This window comes from Calidris pugnax, unplaced genomic scaffold (assembly GCF_001431845.1).
Source record: "Calidris pugnax isolate Ruff unplaced genomic scaffold, ASM143184v1 scaffold24, whole genome shotgun sequence".
Classification (NCBI taxonomy): domain Eukaryota; kingdom Metazoa; phylum Chordata; class Aves; order Charadriiformes; family Scolopacidae; genus Calidris; species Calidris pugnax.
The window spans coordinates 17,535,410-17,554,330 of NW_015090922.1; the positions used below are offsets into that span (position 1 = coordinate 17,535,410).

The window sequence follows — 18,921 nt, forward strand, 5'->3', positions numbered from 1 at the left end:
TAATCTTACCTCACTGTAATTAATTCAAACATCCCTAACATTAAAATATGACAGTTGAAATTCATCACTCAATTTTTATGGAAACAAGTAGCCTTTTATCCTTGGAATCCATTCCATCACCTTTAGAAACCAGAAGCCAACCTAAGGAGATATAGCTGGCCACGTTCTAGGTCTCCTGCTGAGGCTAAGGATATACAGTCTTAAACTCCAATAACGCACAGCTCAAACTGCACTCTGTACTGACAGATATCTAAACCGCTTCATCAGAAGTTGCAATCACTGACTCCCACCTCACAAATGTAGAATTGGAGGCAAAACAGGTTAAGTGACCTTTTTAAGGCTGCTCAAAAGCTCAGTGTCCGATATTTCAACACCATACAAATAGCCTCAGTCTTAGTCCTGCATTTTACCTCTGTGACAACACTTAAGTCACTGCTGATCTTACCAGACCATGAAAAACGTTTTAACTATCTGTTCTTTGGGTGTTTTAGGAATCATATGCTATCCGATAAAGGTAGAACGTTTTACAAATGCACTGCTCACTGAGGACTTCTTAGGATTTGATAACAAATGCTCTGCGTCTTCAGCTCCTGCCTTTCCTTCTCCCAGTCATATCCCTCAGACTACTGTAAGTAACAGAGGAGCTCCAATAAGCTAGAAGGAGCTAGAAACACTGGCTTCTTTGTCTTAGAGCTGCATGGAGGTTATTTCTCCTTATGCTACCAAAAAAAAAAATCTGACACAACCCATTCGTTTAGTGACAGGTTGGTACATGCAAGCTACACTGAGTGTAGCTAAGGTAGACTGACTCAAACAGCCTGAAAGAAGGGGGCAAGACTGAAGATTTTTTTGGTCAGAATTCAATCGGCAACAGCCACTCCAAGTACTGGGAGAACTATACAACCTGGAATTTGTATACTCTTTGGCTAGCAGGAGTCAAAAGAGAAGGACACAATCTGGTCCCATTGGCCACTAATATCTTCTTTGGAGGAAAACCGCAGATGGCTGGAAGAAAAGCAATGGTATCTTATTTGCAAAAGGGACTATTGGTTGATGTTGACAATGTGATGAAACATCTTTTTGAAGCTCCTAAGAAAGGGATGGAGTGCTTTGCAAGGAGTATACTACACAACTCTGAAATTGACAATTGAAAGACCTATGGCTGTCCCCTGTTCCTCTCATTTGGGCCAAGATTCTAACTAACCATTGATGAAAGTGAGGAAGAGTAAGCAGGGGGTTGTATTTAAGTATAAATGGACAGACCATAAGAACGCACAATGCAGAAATGCAAAGATATACACACAGAAAAACCATATTTACAGATTTAGAAGGAGAGGCTCTTCCCTAAATCCTCAGCAGAATACATTTCTCTGTGCTACAGCAGAGGAAGTCTGTCAGGAGACTGCATGTACCTCAGGTCTCCATGTTAATCCATCCATTATTTAACTGCAGGAGCTTTTCTCCAAATCAAGCCAGCAGACGCTCTGTAATACCTAACTGATAATTCATCAAGCTCTTCATATATTAAGCCAAAACTTGTCCTCAAGCTCCCCACACAACGGGGCATGAGCCAAGGCCACAAGCTGGGCACCTACACAATCCTTTTTTTATAAACACGAAGCAGAAACTCTCATGCAGCCTCCATACTGTGCAGAAGTTCATAAACACATAATAAATTAAATATAGAGAAAAATAATCACCAATCAGACCACAATCCTGGACTCCAGCTTTCCAAAAAAGGTATCCATCATAAGGAAGTAAAGGGAACTATCATTTTATGCCAACTACACTCTGCGTTATGCCTACTTTAGCAAGTGCTCACAAAGCACCTTTTATCTTAAGGAAAAACTATCATCTAGAAATAGCATTATGAGAGATGCCAGCAGTGAATCAGGTTCAATTTATTCTATTCATCCAGGAAATCTGGTTTGCCTCTCAATAGGATACAGAATTTTGGAGCAATTGCTAATCTAAGATTTATCTCATGTTTAATTATTTTAACCTTTTTCTGCCTTAAAGTGTTACTGCAATTCAGATGAACAAAAGAAATTTTCAAGATCTTAAAAAAAGGAAGGGGGGAGCTTTCTGGAGAGGGGGGAAAGTGGAAGAAGGGAGCACACTTTTCGCAGTTGTACTCACGTTGAAAAGGTGATGCAAGTTGATCCTGGCCCAGTCTCAGTGGTAATGAGCCCTCAGTGGACTGTTCTCCTGAAATCACTTTTTTCACTGGATAATATTTAGGTTTGATCACATATTCCTGTGTTTGGCCATGATGAAGATTCATCATCAGTGTCTGAGATGAAAGGGGTATCATCCTGTTTTAGAAAAAAAAAAGACAAAATGATGTAAGAATTAATAAATCAGACTTAGAAACTACTAGTAAAAAATTTAAAACAAATTCATCTGTACTCCTTCTCAAAATACAGTTTGGGAAACTTACTAGCCTCCAACTAGGCACCCAATTTTCCATGCATTTAGCATTCTCATTGTCTTGTCAGCTCAACATCTGACAAAGACTATAGGGATTATACCATTTCCTTTTTGACATAGCAAGAGAAGTATGATGGAGAGCTGAGAAAACAGTGAGGAATGGGGAAAAGTCCTCCTCAAAATCATGAGTGGGAGCTCAACTTTGTTAGCACACAGAGCTTCCCAAACTGGTCAGTGAAGCAGTGGTGCATTTAAACATCTCTCCATTTCTCAACAACTGCCATTGCACACCAGATATATTAAAAGCAGAACCTAAGGCCAGCTGACCTTACCTCTCTGTTCCCAGAAGCCCTGTTCCCTTCCCCATTATACTCCTCTAGCCACAGAGCAGAATACCACTCCTCTTCCCCTTTTTCAGCCTCTCATCTCATCAGAAGGTCTGTCTATTTCCCAGCTCCACGTTACTTTCCCCATCCACTTTCTCTTTGCCTGCACCATTGAACATCTCTGACAAATGTTCCATAACCACATGGCTTTCTTTCACAGCAAAACTATTTCTCCTTCCTGTTAAACAAGATGATTCCTTCAAGCTCACTGATTCTCACACTGTCAATCCCAGCTCCTTAGGTGTATTGTTAGATTCCTCCTTAAGACCTCAGCTTCTCACTGCACAAGACCTTACCAACTTTCAATAGAAATTCCCTTCTCCCCTCCTCCAAAAACATGGTTATTTAGCTTACACTAGCAGCAGGAACCATTTCTTTAGAAACAGACAAACTGGTCTCCACTCTTCCACAGTGCTACCCAGCAGTAAACAAGCAAGGGAGCAAATCACACAGCTGTTAAGCACATGCAATGAAACTGTGAGCTGCTTTGAGGCCCTTGGCTGTAGAGTTCCTCTGCCTAACAAGTAATAGCACACCTTCAAGTAATAAGCCTAGCAGCAAATCTGTAAGACCTTGTAGCTAACATAGATCGCACTGTAGAGATACACAATCCTCAGAGAGTAGTATCAGTTACTAACCTGTAACAGTGACTACTAGGACTACATTGTCCTTTGCTCAAATGAAGTCATGAAGAGTGGGATACTCTAAGCCCCCCTCACTTCTCAACTAAGGGTCTGTAATAAATTCAATCTGTGAAAGTGGAAAAATGTGAAAGTCATGGGATTTGTAACAACCATCCCCCAAACCCACAGTTCTGCAGGGTAAATAACTGCCCTCTGAAAATAAGGCACGGGCCCTATATCACAGCAGACAGCTGGGCAGCACTTCCCCACAGTGGTGGGACTGAAAAGTTTCAGCTGAGAAGTCAGATGATTATTGTATTGTTTTTCTACATCTGGACCCTGAGCCAGCCCCTATCTCCACAGCAATGCTTGATTCCTTAGTAATGTTATTCAAGGATGCTTAGTAACTGCCGTAGCCAATGGATTTGTGGTTAGAACAGACAATAGGGTTTTGTCCTACACAGATGCTCTTGTTAACTTGGATCAGTTTGAGAAAAAGTGCATTCAGTTAGAGACATTCTGGAACTTAGATACAACAGAACCCTAGCTCCTCAGACTATCTCCAAGTCAAACTTTTCTAATACAGTGCTTACACAGCCTCATTATATTCAGCAAAAGTCCCTTCCCCAGATTAAGAGAGAATACTGTACTTTCCGTGTTGTCTTTAGGTTTCCTACCAGCAGATCTAATGAGAAGCTTCAAGGGTGTTGAAGGTCAGGCTCAAAATTCAACACAATCTGATAAGAATCACCAGGAAGACCTCAACCTGCAATAAAGCTGAAGTCACTGCCTTCACTGCTACTTACACGTGAACTTAATTTCTTTGAAGATTTGCTACAATCCTTCCTGCCCAACCTGTTTTTTCTAAAGATCTCGTTTGATGCTGGTGTGTAAGGACATCCATTGTTGTACCTGGACATAGGTGGGTCTATACTGAATTCTTCTCATGCGACATGTAATCAGGTTGCAACAGAGGTCAAAATATTACAGAAGCTGATACTGTTGATACAGCAATCTATTTGAAGGTATGTATATATTTAAGTTTAATGATGTTATCTTCTTCAACTGGACACAGACAGATGCTGTCATTCAAGTGTCTGTCTGTACGTATAGGTATACACAAAATTACATCAAATGTTTAAAAGTTGCCAGTATTGAACATCCACTGCTAGTGCGGATGTGACTACCTGGCAGCAGGTTTTTGCCAGCCATCCGACCAGCCTGACTGGTCCTCCTCACCAGAAGTGCAGCTCCAGTAGGTGCTGATACTGTCAAACATCAAAGCATTTATGAGATCCCTCTGATCTGACCGTTCTTTTGATATTCAAATTCTTCTAAACATGACCTAGTTCTTTAAGATGCTAGTTCATAATCAAAAGGATATTGCATAGATAACTGAAATGCTGCAGCTTCCACTAGAATCAAGGATACTACTCTAACTACATCATGAGAGCTATATGAGGCCAGTTACATAGCTCTGCTATCAACAGCTTGGGTACAGACACTAGTGAAGGACTTGAGTTTTTTCTTCCTAGACCAGCACACAGGCAGCCCTTAAGTGCTGCGGGACTCATAAATAATAAGATATCATTTCCAGGGGGCACAGCAGCACAGCGAGGAGTAATTTTATTTCCTTGTATTGATCCTTGTGAAAGAAATCTTCAGAACTGTCCCTTCTAACTGACCTCAGAAGACAGAGGAGAACCTTGAGCTTCAGAAAGGAGGTAATGCGTCAGCACTGAAAATGATTGATACGAATGTAAAATGTCACAAGGAAACACTGTGGGCCTAGTTTGGTAACAAGGATCACCCCAGACCCTATTGAGCCTTTGGACATTATCTGAACAGCTCTACTACAATGTATTACCAATCTTCTAGAAAGCAGTGGTTGCCACTATGACTGTTGGTGCCAGCTTGCCAAATAACTCTCCTACCAGCGCAGGAATACTACTGATCCTTCCCCTTCTTGTAGGGGGGCCTTTGCCAAGTTCAGGAGCTCTGCCTGAGTCCCTCACGCTGGTCCTGTCTTTGCATGGGGGACCAGGTGATGTATCCAAGTCACATCACCTGCACCAGGATCCCCAGGCACAAGGCAAAAGCTAAGCCTACTATTACACCCAGGTTCATTTAGCTGACCCAGGGCAAATGGTCTGGGCAGTTTAATCTCTGTTCAGAATACACTAGGGTAGTAATGCTAGGCACTGAGTGGAGTGGTTTCATCTATTACCAGTGTTGGAATATCCAAATTTAAAAAAAAAGTAAGTAGCAGGATAGACTAATTTCTTCACAACACTACTCAAGGTTCAAGACCACTAGGAATAGCTGGTGCTATCTTGCTACACAGCTACAGCCCACAAGAGGACATTCCAGGTAGGTCCCAGACACTCTAAACCAGGTTTTTATAATGTAAAACAAAGACACAAAAGGCATACTTATGGGCACTATACTTAATATTAAGAGATAAAGAGTCTTTATCAATTAATAGCAACCATCACTGCAACTGAAGGGATTTTACTGCTTCCCAATTTTAGCATGTAGCTTACTGCACATATGAACACAGCACAACTCTGTGGAACCCTTGTGCTCTTTGTAACATTAGCTAAGAAGATGCAATTGCTAGTTCCAATCCAAGTTTAAGTTTTGCACAGAACAGCCAAGACTACAGAAGACTTTTGCATTACACAGGCTTATGTAACTAATTTATCTGGTAATTTGTAATTAGAAGGGCAAAACAGACATTAACTTAATAAACTTAAAAATTTTCCATTGCTGAAGTGTACATTAGGCAGACAAACAAATGTCCAATTGCATTTTCCACAAACAATATGATAAATACATATAAGGCTACAACAACACTGCAGATGGAGAACAAACATTTGCAGCTAACCATCATGCAAAAGAAAGCTCTCTTGCTTGATAAAAGCTAACCAGGAATGCAATGTATCAGAGTAACTCTGGCAAGCAGAAATGAGACCAGCAATGTTTGGCATGAAAAGTACTGTCTAGACTAAATAAGACAAGCCTGACTCAGGCTGCTTTCTTCATTTTATTTACTGTAAGTCTGATGCTCCCATGCTTGGCTCCCAGATAGCAACACTTAGAAAAAAAAAAAAATATCTGAATTGCTAACACAATTGACTTATACAAACCTACAATTTCCTTCTTCACTACCTCCTCTCAAACTCACAATGAACAGTCAGCAGAAGAAAATCCAGCATTTTCTAAAATTGTGAGATAATAAAGAAAATATGCAGGACAGTTTGAAAGGCATGAAAATAGAACTAAATCCCAGCCCCTCCCCACTTGCCCCATAAATTATTAAAATTCAGTTGCTAGTTCAGCCTGACCTTTGCCAGCTGTTTCCTCCTTACACTGCTGCTCTGATTTTTTTTTTTAACATACATAAAAAAGTTTAACTTCCCAGCTGATGATGAACAGATGGGACTCTTCAAAGCCCTTTACATTATCATACCCAACATTAATCAAGCATGGCTTATTTCACAATGTCCTTCCAGTCACAAGAGATGAAAGAGAGGAAGCATTCAAGCTTTTCTTTCTTTTCATTATTGCAAATATTCTGCACAAAATTGATTTTACATACAAAAATTTATTTTTTAAATGCATAATTAAAAATCCTGTCCCTGAAACACAGTGCAAATACTGAAAAACAAGCACTTAGATCTGCCTGCCCTAGAATAACTAGGGCTGCATTCATATTTTCATTATAAACTTGCCTTGACTTTTATCCTTGTGATATACTTTTCCCTAGGCAAAAATTTGCAAAGATCATGGTTCAGATATGAATAATTTGTTTTCAAATAATACCTTCAAGTTATAAATTTTACTTTTTTTTACCCCTTTAAAAGGTTAAGATGTAATTCATACCATAGTTGAGATCCTATTTGATCATAATCAAGTTGATTTGATTTGTAAAGGAAGTAGTACTAGAAAAATCTTTATTCTACACCAAGATAAAAAAAGGTAAACAGGAATCAATGTTATTTATAAAGTTTCCCACAGAGATGTAAAATATTAACTGTTATCCACAAATACCAGTTTTGCCGAACTTAAACGTAATTTCTGTATTTGCAGATTCAACTGAATTGCTCATGGGTTAGAATCCTTTTGCCAGCATAAGATGCTGTAATAGCTGAACTAAAGCTCTTTGAAACAAGAGTGTTTTCAAACTAAGCACAACTATGATTCCATTGATTCATTCCATCTTCAGCATATAACACAATAAACTGAAATGTGTAAGTTTATGAACACGTTCCTAAAGAGAAGAGGTACACTGAGTTTCCCAGAATCGCCAGCAATGATTCATTTCCTAGATGTCAAAAAGTAGAAAAAGGTCTTCCGACAAAAGAAATATATCTGTCAGCTGAATATTCAGATATAGGACAAAAACACACATGCCCAGATACATAACTTGATAGAAGCTACAGTTCTTGCAAGTTAGGCAAGAGCGGACAATTATTTCTCTTATAATAGAGCCTTTAAAGATTAAATTTGAAGAATACTCCTTCCAAAAAGGAACTAAGTTATATAAATGGTAATTCTATCAGTGAGAAAAAGGAAAGCTTACCTACTAGATCTTTTCATTAGAATAAACACAGAACGTTTGTTCCTCTTCTCTCCCAAAGTGTCATCAAGATACAACTGACCCAAATCTAAAAAATTTTCCTGGAGTATTAAGTCTTAACTCTCCTCAAAGTAAACCAACACTCAAGGAACACAGTATGCAGGAAACCTAGCAAAATCCAATATGAGACGATGAACAAGAAACAGACAGAAGTCTGTAGTCTCACAGTAACAACAACTTACGAACTTCCCTTTTCACCATTCACCAAATGAACAGCTAGAAGCTATAAATGATTCATTATACTATGCATACCTTCACCAACACTTAACCTGTGAAGCTCTTCATCAATCCAGATGAATTAATTTGACATCCAGATTATCTTATACAGGCTCTCAGACATACATAAAGCTCCAAATTGTCAGGCAACTCTTGGTAGCAAAGTTCAAGGAAGCAAAAAAAATTACAAACCACAAAAGAAAAAACCCTAGGTGTGTTGCTGACTTGTTCTTGCTTAGCTGCTTTTGTTGATTATTTTTGTTTTGGTTTGGTTTTTTTCCAGGACACTACATTTGATAATACTACGTTCATGTAAGATATGTAGCAAAGTAAGACATGTCAGTGTCTCTCGTAAATCGGGAAAGGTATCAAACTCATTAAAAATTCAGCTTTTAAAAGAGTGGCTGCCAATGTCACAAATATCTACATTAAAAATTTGACCTTCAGGAATTCACTATGTTGCAAAAGTGAGTGAAGATGAAATTCACTAGCTTACTTAACCAGAGCTACGAGCAAGTTCAATACATAATCTTTAGAAAAATTAACGTACGATATCCCTTCCCTGTTTCACATTACATTTACTACAGAAAAATCACTTCTGTTTTCATAGGTCTAGTGCATGTTATGGAACATTACACTAACACTGTGCAATAAATAAAATTACTCTGATAAAGACACATTAACTAGTGATAATTTCTCATCTGTCCACTCATGAGACAGACTTTGGTATTAGAAAAGTCTATCGAAATGACAATTAAAAGTAGAAACAAACTCCCACGATTGATGTTATATGATAAAGGCAAATGAGCACAGCTGCTGCAAAGCAAAACCATGCATCACTAATCTACTCAAATTCTTAAGCATGTTAAACAAAACAGCAGACAAAGAGCCAAGTTGGTTGATATAATTTATTTGAAATTCAAAAAAGACTTTAAAGACTTATCTCACATGACACTACTAAGAAACCCTAAATTATAAAACAGTGTTGCAAGCTTAAAATGGGCAAAAGTGTGGAACAGAACAGGTAAACTTTTTCTCATGGACATATATTAATTATTGAATGTCCTTTTGAAGTCTAACAACACCTACATGGTTTGGTAATACCTCACTTCAGCAAAATAAGTAACTTAGAATTATATCATATTCTGCTAGAGTAATTCAGAAAACCCTCAAATCTAACTTGGTCTTCCAGACTAGCAAGTACATATTTACACAAGATAAACTCATTCTGAGAATACTCTTACACCCCTGTCTGAATTAAGCAGAAGTCTGTAATTTGGGAATCTAGTAACTACATAAAAACCAGTATGCTAGTAGACAACCTAAAACCTTGGTCTACCCTTGAAATTCTGATGGGTTAAGTCATTATTATAAAAAAAAAAAATAAAAATGCAAGTGTAGCAAGTAGCTACACAATCAAGTTTTTGTGTAGATGCAGATGGATCAGCAAAAATGTTTTGTTGCTACAGCTTGTTATGTCTAGGAAATGTTACCAAAATGTGACCTTGCTGGAATAAGCAGAGCTTCTCAGAAGGGGCCGGGATAGGGAATACGTCATAGGTTTATAAATCTAAGATGTACCTAAAACCTGTTTATAAATTAGATTTATGTGCAAGTAGGAAAAGCACAAAAAAGACAAGACTATTAATAGTGGCTAGAAAGGAAGAGAGGTACCTCCACTGTAGATGAAATCGAGGACTGAAGAACAAGGCAATGTGCATTAGAAGCAACCAGAACTTGTCACACACGTTACTGATGTCTATACTGACTGCAGGCAACCAACCAAGAGACTCTAGCATCAGCCTGGTGAAAGTTTCCAATGTACAAAATTGGATTAAAAGATAAAACTCAAAGCATTACTGAGTGCAAGTAAAGAGCTGAGGGAAAATAACTAGGAAGGCTTTTAAAGGCACTGATACCCACAAAGCTAAAAGAGTCCATGAAGTGCCCAGGGAAAATCCAGAGTCTGGTTCCAGAGAAAATTCTTTAGGGAAGGTACGACAAAGATACAAATAACCCTTAATTCAAAATGAAATGCAGTAAATTCTAGACTAAAAAGGAAACAGTTTTTCTGCACACTACAGAATCAGTTCATGGAAAGAACTATGACAAGATATTATGGATCATAATTGCTTCCCAGGATGCCATTGTAAATAGATGATGAGCACATCTCAAATTCAATTATGAGATCACAGAAAAAAAATCAGAAATCTTTGTGCTTAAGGATATCAGCTTCCTACTAATGAACAATGTAAACAAACTCCTCCTAAGCACCAAAAAGCATCCAAGTCAGAGCACTTTATCCCTCTGTAACACAGATTTCCTACCTAAGCAACTACTAGCAGATGTAGCATGATACTGACTTTGCCTAAATATTATACCAAAAAACCGCCATGTGCTCATTAAATTAAAATAAACTGTATCTTCATGTGTTTGAGTGGGGAGATGGTTATTGGGCCATAACTATCTTAACCATATTTACTGAAGGCTTTCTAAACTTACTTGACAAGAAGCATAAAATGCATAGCACTTTATGACAGTCAAACCCAGAAAATGTCAATATTAAATCCTGACTCCACCTTCAGTACCCATATTTCTCAGCAGAAGCTCTTTTTGGTCTACTAAAACAGCAGCTAGAAGCTCTGACACACTGTACTGGCTAGAGGATACACTCTCTGAAACACCCCAAGGACGGCTCTTACTAAATTATGCCACAGAATTTAGCAATCCTAAAGATGAAGAGTTATGGAAAAGAAGCAAAACTAAAATGTTTATCCAAGTTCTCCACAGTGGCCACCTAAATTCAAGTGATGCAACAACAGCATGCTCCCTGCCACATCTGGGAAGTCTGGAAGCGATGCAAGACAAAAACAGAAGTACATGTTGTGCTGTACCCCTGAGGGTGAAAAGATAAGTGGTGAAAAGTTTTGGAAGTAGAAATAATATTTGTATTAGGCCAAGAACGCTTTTAACATCGAGACTTTCAAATGTACAACTTCTTTCTTAGCTGAACTAGATAAACAACTCTTATGATCTATTTTTTCATACCACAAAATTGAATAATAAAGACTATCCTTTGTTTTAAGCCATCACAAAAAAGGAATGTCTCCATTTGCGAGCAAAACCAGGGAGAGGGGGGACAACAGCAAGCGGTTACACTTACAAGGAGTCTAACTTTGGGGTTAGGCTCAGGAGCTTCCAAAGCCTTGTGACATACATCTACAAATAGTTTGATCTATAGTTTGATATCTATATGATAGTTTGATCATAATATCACACAAAAAACATTGTCTAAGTAACTAAGGTAGTAAATTCTTGCAGGATCAGAGGATAGCAATTTCCAAAAGTTATTTATAATTTCAATAAACAACTGAAATTCACTTATATATAACATATATATAACTTTTTGTTCATTAAAACTGCATACATAGGATACAGTATAACTATGTTCTCATCATAATGGATTTTCAGATAGATAACATTCAAGGAAGTTGTGTGTTTGTGCCTAGACGGTAAAATGTCTTAAAAAGACAAATAGCAGTAGTTCTAATCCTGTTCGTGTTGGTACAAGATCCCTGATGTAAAAAGGTTACTTCAGCAGAGCTAAAGAACCGACTAAAGCTAATGGAACTAATAAAGCATTTATTCACTGCCACGACCTGGGAAATCCCTCCGCAGAAAGAATCTTAACAAAGAATCTTGACAACAGATCAGCTGAAATCAAGATGCTTTACTTACACATCTATTAGAGATGCAAAAAAACCCAAAAAAAGTGCCTATATCAGCTTCTCAGCTTGTTTAATAATGGAGATCAGATAGAGAAGATTTTACCTACATGACTAACTGCTTTAAGGCTTAACAGGAGCAGCATTTTAGGATTAGTGTCCCAGAAACAGGACAGGTACAATATATACCTTTTGACTTCAGACAATAAAGGAGGAAAAAATAAGTTTAGTACATCAACACTAGTTCTTGGCACGTATACATAGAGTACTATGACATTTCATACAGCAAGTAAACCTAAAAACAGCATGAAAAGAATCTAGATTTAAAAATAGGCTGTCTTTTTCTCATTCACTTGCTTAACTTAATCCCACTAGAAAAAGAATCATTGCTTGAAAACTGAATGTTAAAATAATCTTTCAGAAAGCAAGCCCAGATAACATAAAGACAGTAATATTAATGCCTGAGAAAGGTACCTGATTTTCAGCAAAAATTACCAGGGCTAAAGGTGAGCATAAATTTCAATAGAATAGTGACTCACTATTCCACTGCTAATGAGCCCAATGAATACTATAATTAATATTATAATGATGCAGTCTTGTTATTTCTAAAATAATTAGGTAGAAGGTAGGCTTATCTAAGTAAGCACTGAGGTCAACAATGACAGCTAAACTGTTTGAAACTTCAATTTTACTACTGATCTTGCTATACCAAGCAATCCAGTTTACTCCAGAGACAGAGAACTTCGCATAAGAAAGTTAGACTAGGCACATGTTTTTTTTCCTCTCCACTTCACTGTCTGTAAAACAACTATCTACATCACAAGGTAGTACGATGATGCAAATTATTTAACAATGAAAGGGCTTAAGATTGTACAGTTTTCAGTACACATGCAAAAGAATACTGAAACAGCTAAACCGGTTTTAATACGATCTATTTCCCCAGACACAAGCATAAAATTCTGATTCCACTGAAGTCAACAGCAAAGCTCCCATTAATTTCACTGCTGGCCATCATTTCATCGCAGTGTTACCAAAAACAGGCCTCTGCTTTGTTTATAACCATATGCTAAACTAAAATAAGTTAATTAATGATCTTCCAACTATGTGAGAAAATAGTTGGTCACTGAACTGACAGTGATAAGAATGGGATAACAAGAAGTAGTTAATCACCTCAAGGTTCTCCCATATGTCAAAATATGCACTCCTATACCAATTAAGTCAGAGCAGTGGCTACTTCAAAGGACATCCTTATCCTCAAGAAATTGGCAAACTTACAGTAAACTTTTACTGTTCTGAAATGACTCAATACCTTAAAAGGATAATGGTGAGGAAGGGTATCCTTCCCCAAACAACCACTGAGGAACTCACGCTTGCGCACAAGTGCTTTGCAGATGTTGAAAAATTTAATATGCATGTGCAAAAGGGCTATTTGGCCATTCTAATGAATATGTAATCCTAGGTAGAGTTATGCATTAGGTAGGCAGAATAATGAGAATCTTTTGTGTATAAATAATGGGTGAATGTCCCCCAGAAGGTGTGCCAGATTTGTGGATTCCCACCTATCACCTGACATCAAATAAAGCAGTATCTCCTCTCTAAACTGCTTCTGATTTCAAGAGCTTTTGTTTCAGGTAACACCAGGACTTTCTACTTGTCAAACACAGCTTTGTGCCTTTCAACTTAACACCCATAGATGGGTTTTCAGCAGCCTTTACCCTGCCTTTGAATGCCAAAGTAGAGATTCCTCTTGGTTCCTGAAACGCACGTTTCAGGAGCCCTGTCACCCTGAAAGGCAGTGAAATGCAAACAAACTTAAAGAACACTGTATCCCTGACTTCAGCCCATGATCAACATAGGGATAAAGTATGTGAAAGCGATCTAATTCCTTATTATAAAAGTAAGTCCAACTACAGTTCAATTCAACTTGCAAGAAAGCAGCTATTAAGAATTTCTGACATACGGCTGAACCAACAATGTCTGTAAGAACTTGGATCTCCTATTCCAAACCACTTTGCCTACTTGAAAAAAAAAAAAAAAAAAATACTGTGACCAAAGCCCAGACTGCATTCCAGAGGTCTAGGAATAGCTTGTTTTCCTATTTGCAGTAGGTAAATTTGAAGTCTGACAGGCATTCCTCTGGTTTTTAAGGATGTCTCCAATTTCTCCTCAAAAATTCACTTTGCTTCTTTCTCTACATGTAAAATTCTGCTTTCCCTAGAACTACAAGCTTTGTTATAAGAAATATTTTTCAAAGTAAATTTTGAGGAAATGCAGTTGCTATACATGCCTTCTTTCTTATACTGGCCGAGTCTTTGGTTTTGGTTCACAGACTTTGGTACATTATATTATGAATATATTGTAACTCACTGAAGTTTGTGACTTACAGGTTTGCATTATACACAGGCATAACATTAAACCACATTTCACAGTACTTGATGGGTTTTTTTCCCCCTTGTTGCATAAGGGATTTCTTTTAAACATAAGCTGAATACTGTCATTCCAATGAGTCTAAACTATAAAAAGGACATTGTTGTTGTAAGGTGTTTGAAATTACATCCTTGGGGCTCAGCTTAGAAGCTTCTCCTCGCATTCTTTTGATTTGCGTGCTTCATTATTGAATGTCTGCTAGAGTTCTTTTTCTTTCCTCATTAATAACTTCAAAGAAATACATGCTTGAACTCCTAAAGATATTAAACTACTTTAAATTATCTTAAAACACCCAGTGACTGCTCAGCAAACCAGAAAAAGCAGACTGTGCTTCTGGAAATAACATACTACTTACTTAGTGAACTGCATGCACAATCAATTAAAAAATAAACACATCTAAAGAATACCATCAATACATGTACATGTAGTTTGAGCTAGTTGAAGTTGCTAAAGCACCTAGAAACACAAAAATAAATGATCAAAAAAAACCCCAACTCCTAAAAGCATCTTATTTTTATTTTAAAAAATGTTTTCATGGCTTTTTCATTTGTGTTATTTCCTGTGGAGAAAGAAATCAGCCTTTTGCACCTTCCACAATGAAACAATACAAATGTGCCATTTAAATTTACAGACTCACCAGTTTATGGTAACATTTAAACTAGCATCTGATACATGTAGGTTTGTTAACTTAATGAAAAAAACCAAAAATTTAAGTACAGCATTTCCATCTACAGGGATGAGTTCTATTACAGAATTTCTGAAAATTAAAACAAGATTTCTTTTTTTTTTTTTTTTAAATTATACACAGAACTGAGAAACCATCCTTAAGGTAGCTATATTTTGGGCTGTAAAAAAAAAAAAAAAAAAAAGACAAAATTATTCCATTACTAAAACAGGTATCTGCATTTTAAACAAAATTATAATTTGCATTTTCAAATCAGATGAGTGACACTGACAATTTACTGCCAAAACCAACACAAAACTGATTCTTCGCAATATTTGCATAGGCCAATACATGTTGAATCACAAAACAGATCAAAACCTTATGCACATACTAAAATATATACATCTTGCAAACAAAATCTACTGAGATAATTTGTCATTGTAGGAATAGAAGCAAAATAACTCGGTCGCATCTCAGGACCACTGATAAAAGTCTGTAAAACATCCTATTCTGAGGTGTCAGCTGGTTTGTGAATTACACATCCTCAGCAGCCCGGCAGAACTTGTTCCACTGAACTTCTGGGAACTGGGATTCCTCCCAAACAGACTTTTTGAGGCTTGTGTTTAGCCCCACATCCAAACGGCCTGTACAAAGGTTTCATCGTTGGTTCCATAAGAAGCAAATCCACCTCTACCTTTCTAAAGCAACAAGGATTTCAGAAAGCTGTGGATACTACTGTGAAACTGTCAACATTACACGTTTCCAGGTCACTTCGCTACCTTGAATCTTGATGATGCTGAGCACATTCTTCCTGTTTGCAGCACCTACACGTTCCTGTAATTGCCTGGTAACACTTTGCCTGGACACTTTTTGAGTCCTCTGGCAAGACTCGCTGCTCCATGTTATTTTTAGAAGCTCCAGCAACAAATACCATAGGTACCTAACAAATACCTAAACAAATACGATAGGTACCTAACCTTACACACCATTTAATGATGAAAAGCCATAGCTGTTTGGAATCCTTAGGCTTAACACAATACTTTTGAACAAACAGTGAGAGACGGAGCAGCCACTGCTCATCTCCAGTTCTATAAACACTACTTTGGACTTAGGTTGTTCAAATGCCTCCATCGTCTCTTGTCAGAGCCGGGTTTATCACATAAAATGTGAGCAATGAGCAAACACTCTAAGCTGCACCATGTTCATCCACAGACAACAGGTTTGAGTGAAGGCCTTGGTTCTGCCCTTTCAGCTGAGTAGAGGATACAGACATCCTGCAAGTCCAAGAAGTCCTTGGTACTTGCTGGCCAAACAGTCTGCCAACCCAAGACCAGTTCCTATTCTTTTGCAGGAAATGGCAGAATCATTCATGGGTGCTTTCTAAATCTGCCTGCCTTCCAGGGGAGATACATAAAGTCAGACTGGTGTAACGCTCTACTTCCTTTCTGTAACAATCAGCAATGGGGAAATACCATGAGTATCCACCAAGGAGATGGTTTGCCCAAGTTCACCTGCTCAGGTGGATGAGCAGTGACTGTTCTGATACTATTAGTGGGCAGACGATCTTTGGCTGCCAATATTAACTTCACAACTGAACAAAGTTGGGGAGAATGAGACACAAGGTTGGAAGAAGAAGAAACAAAAAAAGCCCCCATACAGGAGCCACAGCTTGCCTATGTTATTTGGCCTAGGATGGTCATAAGTGACTGGCAGGCCTTTTATAATCCTTACAGCCTGCTGCTTCTCAGCTTATAAGGAGCTTTTTCTCTTAAATAGACTTCTACATACATGGAGACAGAAAACGCTATAGTATAGAGGCTTGTTTTCACATTTAAAACAATCTAGTTACACCAAAACAATTTCTCTTGTGCATACTGGTTCTTAGAGAGCAGCTTTTTTCCAGTTCAGCTTAACTCTTGATGCAGCATAAATGCACTTAACACTTCACCAAGAAATATCCCAAGTATATTCCTTGACAGAATTGAGGACAAAAACCCACAAGCACCTGAAAAAATACCTGATTTAATGTGCGCAGGGCACACAGCAATTTACTAGTATAATCAGCTGGATGTTGAGAATATTTTGACTTTAGAAATACCTTTAAATTGTTTTTGCCTTCTCTATTCTGTAGCTTACTGCATGAGCTGCTGTAGTTTAGCGCTGTTCTGTACTGTATGAGGCTCTGCAGTTTTACAGTTCCAAATGCTTTATTATTGTAGAATAACCATAATGATAAAAAAAGAACAATATTTTAAAACAAAACACTAAGGGTAAAATTTGGGCTGCACTTCCAGCCATAACTATTTTTCCTGCCTACTGATCACTCGAGTTCTTAACTACAGCTCCTCTGAATGCCAAAACTTTTTGTATGAAACTGACACACAGAAAACTGTGTGCAAACTGCCAACATTTCATTTTACTAAATTCTAAATCAATGTAGAAAACAATTATAACAAATATAGTGCACAACAAACACAATGTATTTAAACTATAAAGAATAGGGTTTTTTCATTTTGGTTAGTTTTTTTTTTCCCCCAATAATAGCAGGAAGAGAAGCAGGAAGTGACAGAGAAGCCACGAGCTGACACCTGAATTTTATAAACAGCACATACCACTTCTTCAATTCTCTGTAACAAGTTTGACAATTCTAAGGATACATTTTCAGAAGACAATCACTGTAAGTCATAGTTTAACTGACTCTGAAACAAATTATTTACCTGAGTTACATAACCACAGTCAAAACCAGCTATGGCTCCTCATAGCATGTCTTTAAGGCTACAGCTGAAACAGTGGTTCTGAAAGACTGTGCCAAGCATGCTAAAAGTCTCTAAAAATAAGTCTTTTCTAGCAAGCACTATCATGTTAAGAAGCTAAAGATTTTAAGAACAGATGCATACTGTTTTCTATATGGCTGGGACAGTTTTCACACTATTTTCAATTACTATAACTGCATTATACTCTATGAACCAGGAGGACATTGAATTAGAATAACAACTACTTCCAATATGTCACTGGTATTTTAGAACTGCATCAATATTATCAAGACACACAAACTTAGTAAAGCCACACCAAGTTCAATCAGGGAACTACACAACTATTATGCACAGAGCTTATAATCTACCCCTCACAGCATCAAAAAGGAACTTTGACTTTGATCTGTACTTGTGGGAAGAGAAACATTTAACAACTGTTCCCACAGAATTTTGTACCTACAAGGGCACAGCCACCACAGACTGAATAGAAAGACGTGTGGCAACCACCAGCTTTTATTGCCTCTTTGGTTTCATCCTTTTAGGCTTGAGGAATCTCCCACCCCTTTCTCTTTAAAGAAAAAATAACAGACTAGTCAAGTATTTTTTTTAAATGCTGTGATCCAAGTAAAATGGCAATGTGTTAGCTTTTGTGTCAGAGATGCCATGTAATCTAAAAAACCGAAAGCTATGCCTACTAAACTCTGCACCTCTAAGCCCAGGTACACAACTCTTGTAGCATTCAGGTCATGTTTTGTAACATACTGAGAAGAGTCTTTCAGCTTAGAAGACCAAAGCCAAAACTTGGCATACCTGGTCTTGTTTCAAGAAGGAAACTTTCTTTTGCCAAACTTGAAAAGTAGTCGATTTTAGCATTTCCAGCTTGGAAGAGAAAAAAAAATAATATTCTAATTATGATCACATAACTTCAAAAAAATGCAAACAAACAAAATGAACACAGACCCAAACAAACAGCAGCTTTGTATTTTAAAACTCTAACACACCTTAATGAAGATTAATATTTTGCCCATTTAAAGAAAATTACATTAGCTGAAAAT

The 18,921-nt window shown here is 37.6% G+C and overlaps 1 protein-coding gene across 5 annotated transcripts in view; it reads right to left on the reverse strand.

Annotated features, from left to right (window-relative positions):
* The window catches only part of LTBP1 (latent transforming growth factor beta binding protein 1), a 193,588-nt gene that overhangs the window by 141,665 nt on the left and 33,002 nt on the right, over positions 1-18,921 (reverse strand). For all 5 annotated transcript variants that reach the window (XM_014950707.1, XM_014950706.1, XM_014950710.1 and 2 more), the window contains exon 4: positions 2,140-2,315. In XM_014950707.1, coding sequence (XP_014806193.1) covers positions 2,140-2,315 — 176 coding nt within the window. The remainder of the gene's footprint in view (positions 1-2,139; positions 2,316-18,921) is intronic.